Source organism: Triturus cristatus, chromosome 10, assembly GCF_964204655.1.
Source record: "Triturus cristatus chromosome 10, aTriCri1.1, whole genome shotgun sequence".
NCBI lineage: Eukaryota > Metazoa > Chordata > Amphibia > Caudata > Salamandridae > Triturus > Triturus cristatus.
Genome location: NC_140593.1, coordinates 1,058,458,272 through 1,058,474,667, shown reverse-complemented (window position 1 = coordinate 1,058,474,667; position 16,396 = coordinate 1,058,458,272). Strand labels below are relative to the sequence as shown.

Sequence of the window (16,396 nt, the reverse complement as noted above, 5' to 3'; positions counted from 1 at the left end):
TTTTTGCACCGCGATTGGCCTCGTCGCATGTTTTTTTGCGTTCACGTTTCACATTTTTGCGGTGTGGCATTGGATTTTGCACCGCCATTTGACGCGTTATCTGGTGACTATCGCATGCTACCTCCGTGTTGTGAATACTTGGTTGGCACGGCGTAATTTTCCCGCAATGGGCTGCGATATTGAGAGTTGCGTTAGGCTACTCTTGCGGTAGTTATCACACGTTCTTGTGAATATACCCTTCGATGTTTAAAAAACAATACAGGCTCATTCAAACTATAGCAAAACAAATAACAGTGATCCTAAAACTATAGTATAAAATAATGATTAAAAAGCCATAAATAAAAAGATATTCTCATTTATTTGAATCACACATAAAATTTGCACATATGCTGAAATTAAAGCACTCTACATGCAAGGCAAAGGATTCAATTCAGCAGACGTGTGCGACAGAAAATTCATCTCGATCAGTTGATTTTGTTCCACTCTAACTTGCGATTTTAACAAGTTATCTCTCCGACATCATCTTTCCAAAATTAGTTTAATGGAATGATGTACATTATTTAAATATTTTCCGAACTATTCCAATTCTTTTGCCATGTCTAATCAACTTATAAACACAGATTTCAAATTATGTAACAAGGAATAGATGACCTATATTTTAAATGTTTTTATTAAAACTTAACATAAACCTAAATCAAAGGAAACAACTCTATAAATGTACACCAAGTCCTAAGTTTTATTCCCAATCATGATGATGTAATATAAATTCCTTGAACAAAAAAAACAAGTAAATACTAGCATATAAAGAAAATAATAAAGCTAAGTTATAAAATGTATCAATTTCACCCCAAAAAGCACCTCTCAAAAAGTGAGTAACATCAACATTTCCTTGCTTGCTTATAAACTGGATATACTAGAAAGAACCTGTGTTTGAGAACAGTTGTGACATTTTCTTTGTAATCCATTTTTTATTAATCTTTTATCTAGAAGAATTAGTATATGGGATCACTATTTAAGTTAATTTAACCTCTTCTTTTTAGCAAAGGTAAGGTGTATCCTTAATGCCAATGCTTGTCTATGTTTATATCAGAACATCCCTTTTTGTTGAATACAACATGATGTAATTATTGTATTGCTTTAAATTCTGATCTTCTGATACTTTTGTAATCTTTTTTTCAGTTTCAAAAACATTATAGCAATGTCTTTTTGGAAAATATGATGTATTGTTCAGTATTAGTAGCTGACAATCTCTTTTAGGTTTCAATATTTATGCTTCCATTTCCAGTTTTGTTTCATAAAAATGTTAATTTGTTGTAAAAGATCTTTCAAATCAATTTTTCTTCCAGTAAACGTATGCAATTGAATCTTAGTCTCCGATTCTATTGTGTCATAGGGGCTGACTTAGACTTTGGAGAGGCAGATGGCACGTTGGGATGGTGGATGACATTTTTCCCGCCATCCTGAGGGACCTATGCCTTCCAAATGTAAAGTTGTCCGCCACCCTCATGGACAACTCCAAACATTGGCAGGAACTGGCTTCACAGCAGTTCCAGTTAATATTGTAAAAGTTTAATGGGTGGGTCCAACAAATATGACGCCCACACATCAAATTCTTACAGTGGTCTTCATTTTTTTAAAAAACAAACTCCCAAAGCTGGGGTTTGTTTTAAAAAAATTAAAAACTAATGACAAAAACACCATAGGAATTTTCTCTCATGGTATGGGGGTTATTATATTTTTTTACTCTCCTTCAGCATCATGTTTTACCTTTCGGTGACGGACAGCAACAATAAAATATATCTAATCACCCACTCTAAATTAGAGGGCAGTCAGGTGGCTAATTGGAGGAGTATGTCAGCGATGGAGCCAGAGTAAACTCTGTCGTTGACATTCTTAAGGTCTGCCTTCCTCTAAATTGAGCTGGCAGACCTTGAGTTTGATAGAGAGGGTACTCCCTAGGTGTAGAAACAGGGGACACTCTCCATTAAAGTATAAATTAGCCCCATGGTTGGATGCAAATGTCAAACCTTCTTATGGCACTTGCCTAGCATCCTTCTTTAAAGAACCAGCACTATTGCCCAACAAATCCAATTATCCTATCTTTTCCTCATGGCAAATATCACTTTGGGAATGGGCTCTCCACAGATTATTTACGGTTTTAACTGATTGTGCAACATACTAGTCACTAAGCAATGACTTTCAGACAAGTTACATTCCTTCTAGTGACACACATGCTGTAAGAAATTCTCTGACATTATTGTTATTGTCTGCCAATTAATTGTATCTGCATTTAAATCAATACCTTTTCTAATTCTGCACTATTTTACTTCATTTAAATATCAATGCTAATCCTCCAGAGTCTGTTTATCTGTGCCCGGAAGATCATTCTTGGCCATGTGCAGGAAAATATTATTTCAGAGGTGCATAGGACATTAGAAAGAATTATACATTTCTGTGAAAGTTAACAGAAGAAGAAACTCCCACTTTCATTCTTCCTAAACATGGAGCAGATTGCGCCTGTCAGGCGGATTAGCTGTAAATTTAAACTGGTGAGTGACGCGGCCTCTATGCTGCCAAGAGATCCCTGTTCACTTTGGAGGCTCCAGAGTTGGACATGGCTGCAGCCGCTGTGATGTCTGCCCAGGCGGTGGTGGGAGGTTGCCAGACATTGGCAGCTGCACAGGGCCGGACTGGCCGTAGCGGGCACCGGGCAATCCCCCAGTGCGCCGCACGGGTGGGGGCCGGTTTTGGGCCCCTGGGGCCGTTTTTATTACAGGGCCGTTTTTGCAGCATACCTGCAAAATTTGCCCTGTATGAAAATCGGCCGAAAACTGGCCCTGGCAAAGAGCTCGGGGGCACCCACAACCCCCGGGGGGGCCTGCGGAGCACTTTGCCAGGGCCGGTTTTGGTTCCCAGTCCGGCCCTGCAGCTGCACCGTGAAAACGGGCGCGGCCCTGGGGGCTGCCAGCATCAACTCTAGAGGCTCACTGCACCTACAATGTTAACTGACAGCTGAAAGTGCCAGATGTCTGCAGCTCCCTCAAGCGATCAAATGTTTTTTTAAACAGTCTTGGAGACACGACTGCCAGGATAAATAGAAGAGTCAAATGACATGCAGTTTTAACAAGTTTTTCAGAGGTGACAGAAGGTTGGCGCGTGCGTGGGGCTCAGCATGCGATGAGTGATGCTCTCTTCCTTGTTTCAAGCCAGCAGCCATGATGTTACAGACACATAACTGAGAAACAGGTTACGGTAATTGGTTGCATTGAATGTAAAATAACCGTATCCGAGGCATAATTATGTCAATCGATGATGCAATGCTGATTTTAGCAACTGAGGTAGGCCAAAAAAAGTACCAAAATCCAAAGGTGAAGAGTAAAAACTGATAGGGGTTCAAAGACAAGAGGCTTTGGGAAAGACCTCAATAGTGGGTGTTGCTGTCCAATATCTTGTGTCTTCATTTTCCAGTGTGATAATCGCAATTGGTCACATGCAGTTAGTATGGAGGCTTTGCGGAAGAACGTGTGTGGTTTTGTGTCAATCATTTATCTTCTACCGGCGCAGCTGTCCTGGGCGCAAGTTTTAGATAAATTGGTGTTCTGGATTTTATGAAGCCCCTGGTGTCCAATTCAAGTGGAATCTACAATGAAGGAAAGAAAAAAAATCATCAGTGACATTTAAATGCAGTGGCGGCTAGTGACATTTGAAAGTGGTAAGTCATAAAAGTTTGGTATGACTTATGTAGTGAGGGACACGTGCAAGCTTATTGGACTAACGTGGGGTCCAGGCTGGATCCTCCTCCAGAAGAATATATTTTTTTAAAAGATCTGCACATCTTCAACCACCTCTCTTTCCTCTTCAGCACCCTCTTTTCACTCTTCCCCCAATGCAATTCCTTGCATCTCCCTCACTTCACCACGTTCAAACATACACTGCGCCCACTCACATTTAAGCAATTTATTTTACTTGTGCTTTTGCCCTGTAAATATTTTGCCATCTGTGCACCCCCTTGACACACATTTTCACAAGATTGCAATTACAACTGGAATACATGACCATTGTTCTGTGTGCTCTACTGAGAGGCCAACCCACTGACAGGCACTTTGCTTTGGCTACAGCATCATCATCAAAGCTCTCAATCAAAGCCCCTCATAATCACCTGCACAGCTCAAAGTATGCTTGGAAAAAAATACAGAAAGAAACACAACATGATTAAATAGCCAACTCTCGAGGGAGGCAAGATTGAGTAAAACTTGAAATAAGAGAGGAACTAAATCGCTGACATGCATTGCCTTAACGTTTTTGACACTCATCATTCATAAATCAATCCTTGTTTTTGACATTCATGTTGTTAAGAACTTGAGGTTTGGGCCAGTTTTAATGTCATACAGAATATAACTGTCTATTTTAAGCACACATCTCGTCTTTGCCCTTGACTCGTAAATTTGTGTCAGCTTCACAAGGGAACTAGAATATAGGCCTGCTCGTCATTTGAATCCATTTCATGGAGGGAACAAATGCTGCAGCTCCACTTCTAAGGAGCAAGCAATGTGCAGCCAGGGCCTGGGGTGTCACAGTGAGGGAGTTTAGGGTGGTGAGGGGTCTCAGAACAAAATACATAATAGAAGATTAGCATTCTAACACTTACCATTACCTATGACAAGGCACCAAAACACACTTGCACGGTGCTTGCATCCACTCCCACGTATGACAAATGGGAAAGCGTGGGATCTATGCCTGTGAATGATGGACGGCTGCTCTCACACAGGGAGGGAGACTCCACTGACCCAAAACATGACAATGACAGTGTCACTGGCCAATAGAGAATACTGCATAGACTACAATGCAATGATTCATTATGAAGGGATCTCAAACAGTAAGCCATGCGTCGTGTGTCACAGTTCAGAAAGTTGATTTACTGCCTGACTTCGGTCTCCTGATTCAGAGCGAGGCAGGGCAGGCAGCCTGGGACAGACAGCACAGACTTAAATACATCAATTTGTTTCGAGATATGATTGTATCTCTAAATAAACCGATCTATTTAATATTTGTACAGGAATGTGAAGGAAATCATTTCAGGGGGGCGCAGCCCCAGAGCCCTAATGGAGAATATACCCCTGTTTAAACGGGACATTGAGACATGAGCTGAAATATGAGAGGTATGTAAGGAGCTCTAATTCACATACCATGGGGTTCAAGACATAACTAACTGACCACAAAAGCATCACACTGGCTAGAAATACATCCAGCAGCAGTTATGACCATCAGCTACTTAACACACACATTTATTTGCCAGGCAACTAGAAAAATTATATCTCTAGGTTTTGTGGCTAATATAATATGCAAAATCAAGATTTATGAACTATCCAAATAGCACTGAAAATCACATCTTGTGGGACACGTAATAGAAGGGAAAGCAAGATGGCGGCAGGCTAGGCTAGGCTGCCGCAGAAGCTCGATGGTGTGATCCAGTGACCCCCACTTGTGGAATATGACCACCCACCAAAGCCAGCCCTAAGTCAGTCCTAGAGATGATCGGCTCTAACGAGAATCTAATCCTTGATAACAGGAGAAAGGATTAACTACTGCAAAATAGTTTCAAAGGCTACATCGGAAGCAGTGGTTCTTACCTGCTGGCAGATTTGGTGTACGCTGACCTCCGGGATTACTACAAGCCGCGAACAGAGAGGATCCCCAAACACTCGGATAGTGGGGCAGTGTTACACGAATTACGAAACAATGAAACCGAAGGCCAGGGCGAAAGCAGGAGCCAAGGATACAATTGATGATACCCCCCTCCAGGAAAAATGAGCAGTATATCGACAAAACCCTCTCGAAAACTGGAGGACGGCGCAGCCGCTACATGAGGAGGTGCGACGCGACCACCAGGATGATACAGGCAGAATTCGAACCAGAAGGACTTTCCGGGAAGAGGAACGCCCCAGCAACCACCAGCCGGTCCTAGCGTAATGGAGCTGCTAATGAAGAGCCGGGAGAAACAAGCAAAGCAGGCAAAATGTGGCGAAAAGGAAAAGACCGGCGACGCGCTGCGTGAGGGACAGGATGTGGTGAGAGATGGCCCTGCTAGTCAAGACACTACAGGTAACTGAAACAACAGAGTCGGTGATGGCAGGGGGATACCATGGTTATACCGGGTACACCTGTAGCTTCTAAAACAATGAATGATGTAGAAGAGTTAATGATGGAGAATAACTTGGAGACTGCTGGGGCCTGGGGTGAACAAAATGAGGAGGCTGTAATTGACACTAACGCTGCTCCGGTGGGTATATCCGATGAGGAGACAGGGCAAGTTGGGGGAGACCAGACACCGCAACTGCAGCAGGCAAAAGCCAAACAGGTTAAGGGGGGTCATGACCATGGCGATGGTAAGCCCAAACAGATAACCCTGATGCATTTGAGTAAGGGGGAATTAAGACCAGCCCAGCCCTGCTGTAAGAAAGCAAACTCAAGCCTCACCGTGCGAAAGGGAAAAACAACAGCAAAAATAATGGATGATCCATCCCATGTGCGATCCAAGCATTTTACGCGAAAAACCCAACAGGGGAAGGAGATGGACATTGAGACAACAGACTACTACTACTCTCTTTCTGAGGACACAGAGTCATTGGCGAGGTGTGCTCAGTCTACAAACGGTAGTGACAGTGAAGCGGAAGAAGATAGTGAAAGCCCACAGGACACCAGTGGTAGAGATTCCGCAACAATGATACGGAGGTTAGCTAAATCTTTGACAGCCACAAATCGAACAAAAGGGGGAACACAAGATCTAAACTGGGATTATTCATCCACTAGTCACCTAGTGGGGGGTAATCCCGGAACACCCTCTAATGTGGAATCAGTGACTACAGCAACCCTGGACGCAATACTACAGTCGGTTATGGCACACCGGGATGAATCTAAACAGGATATTAGGCGATCCCAGACTGCCATTAGGAAGATCCAAGGCTCAGTGCATAAGATAGCCAAAGTATGCACGGAGATTTCGGATCGCTTAACAGATCTCGAGACAAGAATGGGTAATATGGAGACGGAGTTGATGGCAACACAGCAGCAGACCACCATTCATGAGGCCAGACTTGTAGATATACAGTGGAAACTTGAAGACCAGGAAAACCGCCAACGAAGAAACAATCTGCGGTTTCTGGGTATTGACGAAGATAGAGGTGGGGCAGATATCAGAACCTATATGGTTGACCTGTTAACCAATGCATTCCCCAAGATCGAAGGATGGAGCTGGGATCAGGAAGTCCAACGTGCACACAGGGTCCCAATATCTCAGAAACAACAGACATGTGCCGCTGCAAGACCCCGGGCCGTGCTCGTCTTTTTTGGAAACTATCTCCTACGTCAGACTATTTTTGAAAAAGCAAGACCAGATCGTAAAAGACAGATGGAGGATGTGGAATTCTTTACAAGACCGGACTTCTGCCATGTGACAGTGGAGAGACGCTGGCGGCTACGGCAGATGATCAATCCTTTTCAAGAAAAGGGAGCTCAGGCATTCCTCCTGAACCCTGCAAAATTAAAAATTATAATTGGGGATAGAGTCCGTTTTTTTCACATCAGAAATTAAAGCTAAAGAATTTTTGGAGGAGCTAAGTAGAAAAAGTTAGGGTGGGTAGATGAGATTTTGACACATGTGTTAAGCCAGGGAATGAGGGAAAGCACAGGGGGTGGTGCGATACGAAGAATGTATAAACTAATAGGTGGATAAGAAACTAAGATAGAGACTTTCACAAGGACCTTTCTTTTTTGGGATGTATGGATTATTGATAGAGCAGAAATTTGGGGGGCACTAGGATCACGCCACACACAGCTAGAACCTAAGTATTATAAAAAAAACTCGCTCCAAATGCTTCAAAGCAGCCAGAACGGTATGGAGCAAAATAAGTAAAATTATGACCATCCCAAAATGTAATAGATATACCCCATTGTGGGGAACTACGATTTTCCTAGCTGAACTCTCGGATAATATGGCAAGAGAGTGGGCACAGGCAGGTATACAGCGAGTTGGGAACCTACTTAATTATAAGTTAGACATACTGCCGTTTCAAGAACTGGTTCAGAAATTTGAGATTAATAACAGATCATATTTTGAATATATTCAAATAAGGGGGTGTATAAAGAATCAAGCCGAGAAGCAGGAAAACTTCAGAGTAGTACCGTTAATGGATAAGGTATATCGGGGAAATAGGAGGATTGGGGACTTTTATAAAATGCTAATGGAAACAATACCTGATGATGAGGAGAAAACCGAGACAAAGTGGGCATCAAAACTAGGGGATGACGATATAGATATAGATATGTCATTAAAATTGGGCGAGAATATATTTTTGGCTGCAAATCTTCAAGCCCAACATTATAAAACCCTTTTCAACCTATATTACACTCCAGCAAAACTTTTTGGATGGAGGAAACGAGATAACGATCAGTGCCCCAGATGTCACCATAGCCCAGCGGACATTACTCATATGTTTTATGCATGTAAATCCCTGATTCCTTTAAAAAAGAGTATAGATTTTTTTTGGCATGAATCGATTAACTGTGCAATAAAATTAGTGCTTCGCTGATGCTATTAGGGTATGATAGCCGAATCGGACTAGTATCAGCACATAGGGATTTTGTTTTTGTTTCAATAGCGGTTGCTAGGCTATTAATAGCTACAGCTTGGAAAGACTTGGAACCACCGGTATATACACTCTGGCTTCATCGTCTATTGAATATATATAATATGGAAATGGCTCTATATAAAAACAAGGGCCATCATGCTAGGAAGAAAGGGGATAAGATCTGGGCTCCATTATCAAAATGGCTGGGAAAAAGTCATGGCGAGCTAGAGAAGAGAATGGGAATAGGGTAAAGAGGGGAAAGGGAAGATCTGCAATGTGAATGTTCTTTTATGCTCCTTTTTTTATTTTTTATTTTTTGTTGTTATTCTGATTTCGCTAAGACTGAACTATGACTTCTCTCTTTTTTTTGCTTAATCTGCTTGTCTGTTTAAAATGTACCTGATGGCATAAAAGAAAAAAAAAGAAAAAAAGAAAATCACATCTTGTACCAGAGACAGTTGTGAAACAGATGGAGGTTACCAAAAACAAATAAATATTGGGTTATACCGAATTAATAATAATTTGTCGAGGGTTACTGAGAGTAGAGGTATTAATTTGTTGAGGGGCATGGAGAATAGAGAGTTGTAAGACTTAAAAAAAAAGTGGAGGTGCTGAGGTAAACTGACCATGTGGTACTGAGTTTTGAAATTCTATAATTTAATGGATAGTAATAGAGAACAACAAGTATAAGAAGAATGCTGACCATTTCCAAAGACAAAATCCCATTCTCTGTTTGATAATCAGTTCTTGGCTGTTTGATGGGATCATTATTACACTGACAGCACCATTAATACATTGACAGCCTTATTTGTAGGCTATAAGCATGATAGTTTACTTGAATGGTTGACTATCATATTGTGTTGTGAAGCTAAATTATTTCTCTGTGATCTGAGCTTGGGGACATGGGCATTCTATATCTGTATGGCCACAATCACATTGTCTAGACCCGTAGGTTCCCTAAAGCAAAGTGAGACGTCCAGAGGTTTCAGACCATTGTACAATGAGGAACATTCTTTCTTATGCTTCCCCTCAAAATTTCACAAGGTATTTTTGCACATGTTGCTCATGGATATACCTGATCTTGAATTCCAGTGGCAGTCCATGGTGAGCCTTGTGTGTTAAGCTGAAAGCCTAGTCTTGCAAATTGGAACTCTACCTATTTCAAGTTAGTTGTGTCTAGGATACGCACAATGTTCATCTTAGTGTGCGTATACCGGGACAGTGCTCTGGTTAGTTACATTTTAAGGTTGCAGAGGTGAAGGCATAATGCCATACAGCCAATGACCCATTTGCAGTGGACTCCAGTGATACGTGTTTCTGATTTCAAGTTGAACAGTCCACTCATACTTGTTAAAAATCTAGCTCAAACTGACATTGATGCCACACATAGGGCCATGGGCAAGGCTACAAGGGAGTCACAAGACACCAGCAAATAATGCATTTTCTGAGGAACACTCATGATGGTCAAAGTAGAATCAATGGAATTAGTGGCTGAGAGTAATGAAGATCAAAGGTTCTTATTTTCTCTAGAGGGGCATTAAGGATAGTGAAAGTGGTCTGCCTTCCAATAAAAGGAGGCATTCTTTTTATTACACATTTTAACTATATTGCTTAAAATTGGTTTCGGATCTCGAACCAGATTACACAAGTTGTGTGCCCCACGCAGATGCCGCAGTTTGGTATCACAATTTGAACGCTGTCCACCTGAACTATCCTTCTATAATATGGAATGCACACCGGACTTTAACATGGCCTGCATTTACAGTCATGAACTATACTCATTGCTCATGGCACCATGATAGACCATCCTATATATCTGCCACTCCACCACTTTCTACATTCCTTTTCACATTCACATAAGGTGTGTTTGGACGTGCCCAGGTGATCGTCCCTTTTTCAAAATGGGGCATATATCTTCTGTGTATTTCCAATGCCCCTATTGTCCTCACAACAAAGAAAAATAAAAAATGCAAATTGAAATCTTTATCATCTTGAGTCCAGATCCAAAATGAGTAAAGCTAGTGACAACATAGACCGAGAATTGGTAATGCCTCGGTTATTTACAAGAGATCTCTGTTACTCAAAGTCTAAAACATCAAAACATAAGGAATGTGATGAGGAAGATGGACGATTCAGGAATAGATCAATTACTTACTAGAAATTTTCCTTAATCCAATAGAAAGTCTTATTTTAAGTAGGAAATGTGAAGAGGAAGATGAACAAGTGGGTGCCAGCTTCATTACTTATTAGAAATCATCAATACTCTGAGGATTACTCACTAGTAAACTTTATTACTCATCAATTCATTACCACCAAGTCTTAGATGAGTGGGGAATGTGAAGTAGAAAACTGACACTGTGGTTCTGAGGGAAACCACCACTAAAGGAAGCTAGGTACTGGGTCCCATACATATTGTGAGAGGAACTAAAATGTATCTAATTCTGGACATTAAGATTAATATATGTTGTAAGGGATGTGAACAAATGTTAGATACTATAGTTCTAAGATTATTGTATGAACTAAGACCACAATTCCAGGGATCATTTCTGTAGTTTTCCACTAACCACAATGAAGAGTTGTTGCGCAAAAAAAGATTTCTGTATGACCTTGCAGGCTCTATGATGCTAGGTAATGACATTTAAAAAGGACGTTAACTTGTGGGCTCAATGCCCTCTATAGTGAGCCTATTTGGATAATTTCAAAGCCACACTGGAATGTGTTTAATGATAGTACATCCATACTATGTAAAGACACATTCCATCACTAATAGCAAGTGTCCCTCCACTTCCTATATTTATAAATAATCTGGTGTACTCTGGTAACTAAAAGATTTGCATAAAACTGGAGAACCTGTCCACCTTTGAAATACTTGTGAAAGTAGTTGCTCAAAGGAGCACAAAAGTGCCAAATTTACATTTCTAGAAATATTTGTTTTCTATAAGTTCATTGTTTCTGATACCATTTACATGTGTAAGTCAGATTTGTAGGTGCAAATCGTGCAATTTACGAGCGCAAGGTAATTCGCAAAAGGTGACCTGTATTCATATGTTGTATTCCACACTAGTGCACAATGTGTGTGAGTAAACTCCCCTCAAGAATTGATGAGTGAGGCGAATTGCACGAGAAAATCTATTTTCTAGGTGGAAAGTAGAAAAATACCCTAAATATTGGTGGGGTGTGGGTAAAGAGTTTTCTCCAAAAAGGGAAAATGTTTCACTGTGCCAAGGCAATCGCATTTCACCAGGCATAATTGCACAATTTGTACAAATAAATGTGCAAAACAATTTCCACACTTGTGAAAAAAAGGAAATTCACAAAACATTTTTAGGAGTAGGTATGGAATCCTGCAAATCTCATATATTTCCAGTCATACATTTAGAAAACATTAGAAGTCCAAAAGATTGTAATCCTTCACCCATGTGAGGCCACATACCTGTGACTGTAGATGTTTAATTTATTTTGTGAATTTGGCCCATAGCACACAAGCTGAGAGAGTAATTTTTTACAATAGACTAATCCACACAGAAGAAAGCCATGCTATACTAGAATTTGGTTCCTCACCGGTGTTTCTTTGCAGATCTGTAAACTGAAGTTCTGCAGCAGGCTAACTATTCCGACCTTCACATTGAGAAGAGCAAACCTCATTCCGATGCAGTTCCTGGGCCCACTTCCAAAGGGCAGGAAGGTGTATGGCTCCTGAGTGTCTTTGTTCGCCTTACTGAACCTGGAAAAATCAAAATGAGATGAAAGAGTGAGACCCACAGTGAGATCCTTTTAAGAGGTATTGCTACATGTCAGGAGCTTCGTGTTATGACACGGTTTGGAGAATGATGTGGCTGACTGCTGGTGTTTATAATCCTGTGTCCTGGTGTTCACCTTAATGAGCAAATGAAATAATAAGAATACATGTGCAGGGTGTAATATGCTATTTATTACCATTGTTAAGTGGGGGAGGAGGCATGACTGACGAAAGGTGAAGCCTTGGTGGATCAGGATGCACCTTCCCTCACACATCGACAATGGTAATAAATAGAAATTGGAAGACTAGAGTCGCGTTTGAGCATTAGATTTAAGACCACAGCTCCATATGGCCTCAATGGAGACGAGGAGCTACACATCCGTTTATAAGGAGTAGCCATTGACAATGGAAACACAGTACACAGTACTCAAAAATTAGGATCAATGTGGATATTAGGGTACTTACCCAGAATCATGCATATGTGAATTAAACTAAAATGTCAGGCTTGTGAACTAACAGACTAAAAGGTACTAACCCGAATAGGACTATCCAAAGATTGGGAGCAATGTCCAATACAATGGATCACATGATAAAAGTGAACCGGACAACCGATAAATATAAATGGACTTTGAAAAATGAGACTGACTCACATGGGTACCAATAATAGAAAGACTATCTATCTATATATTTTTTTTTAATGGGGTGTAATATCAGAAACCATGGAGTATAAGTCTGCACTACTGAACAAGGATCAAAACAAACGGGACTAACGTGTATGACCTTTTAAAGAATGAGACTAACTCAGAAAAAGGGAATTATAATACGTCTCCATATAATGACAATGTAATTAAACATCAATGGAAAGGTTCCAATGATCAGGAATAATGGGAGAGACATTTGTTATCTGCAGTGAAATACTAGTCCCATAATGCCTCATAATGGACTAACATGGCCAGACTATAAAACAAGAAAGTGAGGATGGACTCATGTACACCGTGAGAAAGACCATTTCTTGGTCGAAATGTCGGTGATGGTGGTGGTGGAGATTGTGCTTTATAAAAAGCAAAGCAGTTATTCAAGACTACTAGAGTGCGGGTGCAATTCTTTGTTTGAATATATATATATATATATATATATATATATATATATATATATATATATATATATATATATATATATATATATATATATATATATATATATATATATATATATATATATATATATATATATATATATTCAAAAGAAAGTTTGTCATCAAACTTTCTTTTGGATTACATATGAAGGGAAGCCCGTTGACTGCAAGTTTTAGCAATGATGGTTTCAATTGTCTGGAATGTGCCACTGTGCGACAAAAAGAGGCCTACCTGGTGACTGATCCTGACGGTATTTACAGGCATCCAGGGTTTGCAGGGGTACAGTTAACCCTTGCACATGACGTTTTGGGAACTAACACAATGAAACATAGGATGTGCGTGTGAGATTAAGTGACTGAACAATTTCATCACGAACAAAGCGGAGTTGAAATGCCTCCAATAGTGTGCATGATATTGACTCATCCCCACATGAAATTGACTTTTATGAGGCAAGAAGAGGAATTACACTTGAGCATTAGAAGGAAGGTTTTACATTTTAATTTCAGCTGTTGATCAAAATAGGAGGACTAAGCTGTGAAATGAGTGTGCAGATCACAAGGCATTATGGATAATGTGGTCCCGAAGTTCTTTGGAATTTATCAGCGACAAGGATTGTGTAAATGCTAACTAATACAATACTTTATTGTGAACGGAGATTACAACATTTTAAACTATCACTGATTACCACTGTATGTATTATAAACATTGCTACTTGATAGCCATACCTTTCATGATGTTGACCTGATCCTGTGGGAAGTCTCTCCTTAGTGTCTATGTACTTTGAATGTTGAAAACCAGTACAAACAATTACTCTGCATTCACATATGATTAAGACCGGGGAGGGAAGAAATGCATCGTGATTAAATGCGCATGGACTCTGTGGAATAAAATAAGTTCACCATTTTCCGGTTGGAGGACTCATCTACGCTCCTGAAAGCAGGAGAGTTTTGCTTTTGGAAAATATATTTATATGTAAATTTGATTTTTTTTCACGGGAAAAACCACAGGTTACAGGAACGTTATAATTAGGCTGACATTTCACTTGTACAAAGTCATTTGACGACTCTTCGAGAAATTTTCAGAACTAATGGGGCGGTCAGATCAGTTGCTGTGTTGAAAGTTTCGGGGTGATGCATGAAGCCGGGGCTGAGAAAAGCTGTTTTATCCATGTCAATTTCCATAGGAAACTTTAGACAGGCCTACAGCCCGAACTGCTGAAAGTAATTACACCAAATTTGGCGAAAAAGTAGCTCTTTGTCCAGAAAGCACTCTTTTTGTTAAACTGTGTAAATCCGTTCAGAGGTTTCTGAGAAATACATTTTTTTTTTCAGAGATACAACTGTGGCCTCGGTGGATCCGCGACCCCTGTCGATCTCATGCCTGAGATTTGATTGGCTGCCAACGCTTCAAAAGTGAAAAGGGTTTGACAATCAATTTAAGGTTATGTTTTGTTCCATGACGGAGTTGACATTTTCCTGCAATCATCACGTCTTTGGATGTTCTTTATGGGGGAGGGAGGGGATGGTTGGGTAGGGATGGGGTGAGGGGGGTTTGATGAGGATGTTGATTTCTGTTTTTGTTAACTTAAGTTACTTTGCAGTTTACGCTTCTTGTGGCTTTATTTTCTTTTGCTCTTCCTTCTTTTCTTTTCTCTTCTCTCTTCTATTTTTCATTCTTTTCCTCTCTGCTTGGTGGTCAAAGGGTCATAAGGTTCTTATTTCCCCTCAGATCCCAATTACACCAAAGGGACCAAAGGGACCCAGTGCCTCTTGTAACCATAGCTCGCCAAATGGTTGGAATACCTCAGAATTCTCGGTGGTTTCCTTTGTGCTCCGTAACCGGAGATTCAAAATTAGTATAAGCCTGTGTCGTAAATGAATACTTATTCATGCTCAGAAATGCTCAAGCACGCTCAATGATGATACCCCACACTCTATGTTGAAATCTCATGAGGTACACTACATAACCTAGACTTGAATTAATTTCACACTCAACCGATAAACAAGGGAGATGTATTATCTCTAAATTACAGAAAAAGAAGTCTGTCCTTTTTATAACTAATTCTATGCTCCTACGTATGATGACAACATCTTTTGGGAAGATCTAGAAGAAAACCGTAGCATGATCTCAGACTCGGCCCCCTCTATAATCGCAGGTGACTTCAACCTTCCACTAGACCCATGTTTGGACAGGAACTCTTCCTGCACATTCAAGGTGAACAAATCACACAAAGCACTCACACACCTCTGCAGCAGATTTAACTTGTTAGATGCATGGAGGCTGCAGAACCTGGCTGAAAAGAATTGCACCTTCTATTCTTTTCCCGATAACTCATATTCCAGGATTGACAACTTTTTGGTTTCAAAGATGGACATAAGTAGGGTTGATCAAACAACCATTGAGCCAAGACTAGTTTCAGACCACTCATGCATCACGCTAACTATCACTGACACAGCCACACACTGCAAGGATCCCCTCTGGAGATTCAATGACAAGGTTTTAACATCCCCAGAAAACAAAAAAGAAATTGAAGACACAATTAACAACTTCCTAATTGATAACAAAGAACATGACACCTCTCACCTCACTAGATGGGAGGCCTTAAAGGCCACAGTGAGAGGAGTAATAATAAAAGTCAAGGCCAGATTGAATAAAGAGGCGAACTCACAATTACAGAAACTAGAGAAGGACATATCAAGATTGGAAAGAATACATATTTCCAATAAAGACCCTGGAACTCTGACAGAAATCCTGAATACAAAATATGAATACAATAAAATAATTAGCACAAGAGCGGGTATCTGGATCAATAAACAAAAAAGTATTCGCCTGTGTGAAGCTTATAAAGCTGGCAAATCACTGGCTTCCTACTTGAAATTCAAATATCAGAGATA

At 40.4% G+C, this 16,396-nt stretch overlaps 1 protein-coding gene across 1 annotated transcript in view; it reads right to left on the bottom strand.

Annotated features, from left to right (window-relative positions):
* Positions 1-339: 339 nt before the first annotated feature.
* Positions 340-16,396, bottom strand: part of LOC146796560 (cytochrome P450 3A21-like) — a 200,704-nt gene continuing 184,647 nt past the window's right edge. Inside the window, exons 12-14 of the mRNA XM_085629196.1 lie at positions 12,189-12,351; positions 2,931-3,640; positions 340-2,675 (exon numbers count right to left, since the gene is read on the bottom strand). Coding sequence (XP_085485322.1) covers positions 3,542-3,640; positions 12,189-12,351 — 262 coding nt within the window. The 3' untranslated portion in view covers positions 340-2,675; positions 2,931-3,541. The remainder of the gene's footprint in view (positions 2,676-2,930; positions 3,641-12,188; positions 12,352-16,396) is intronic.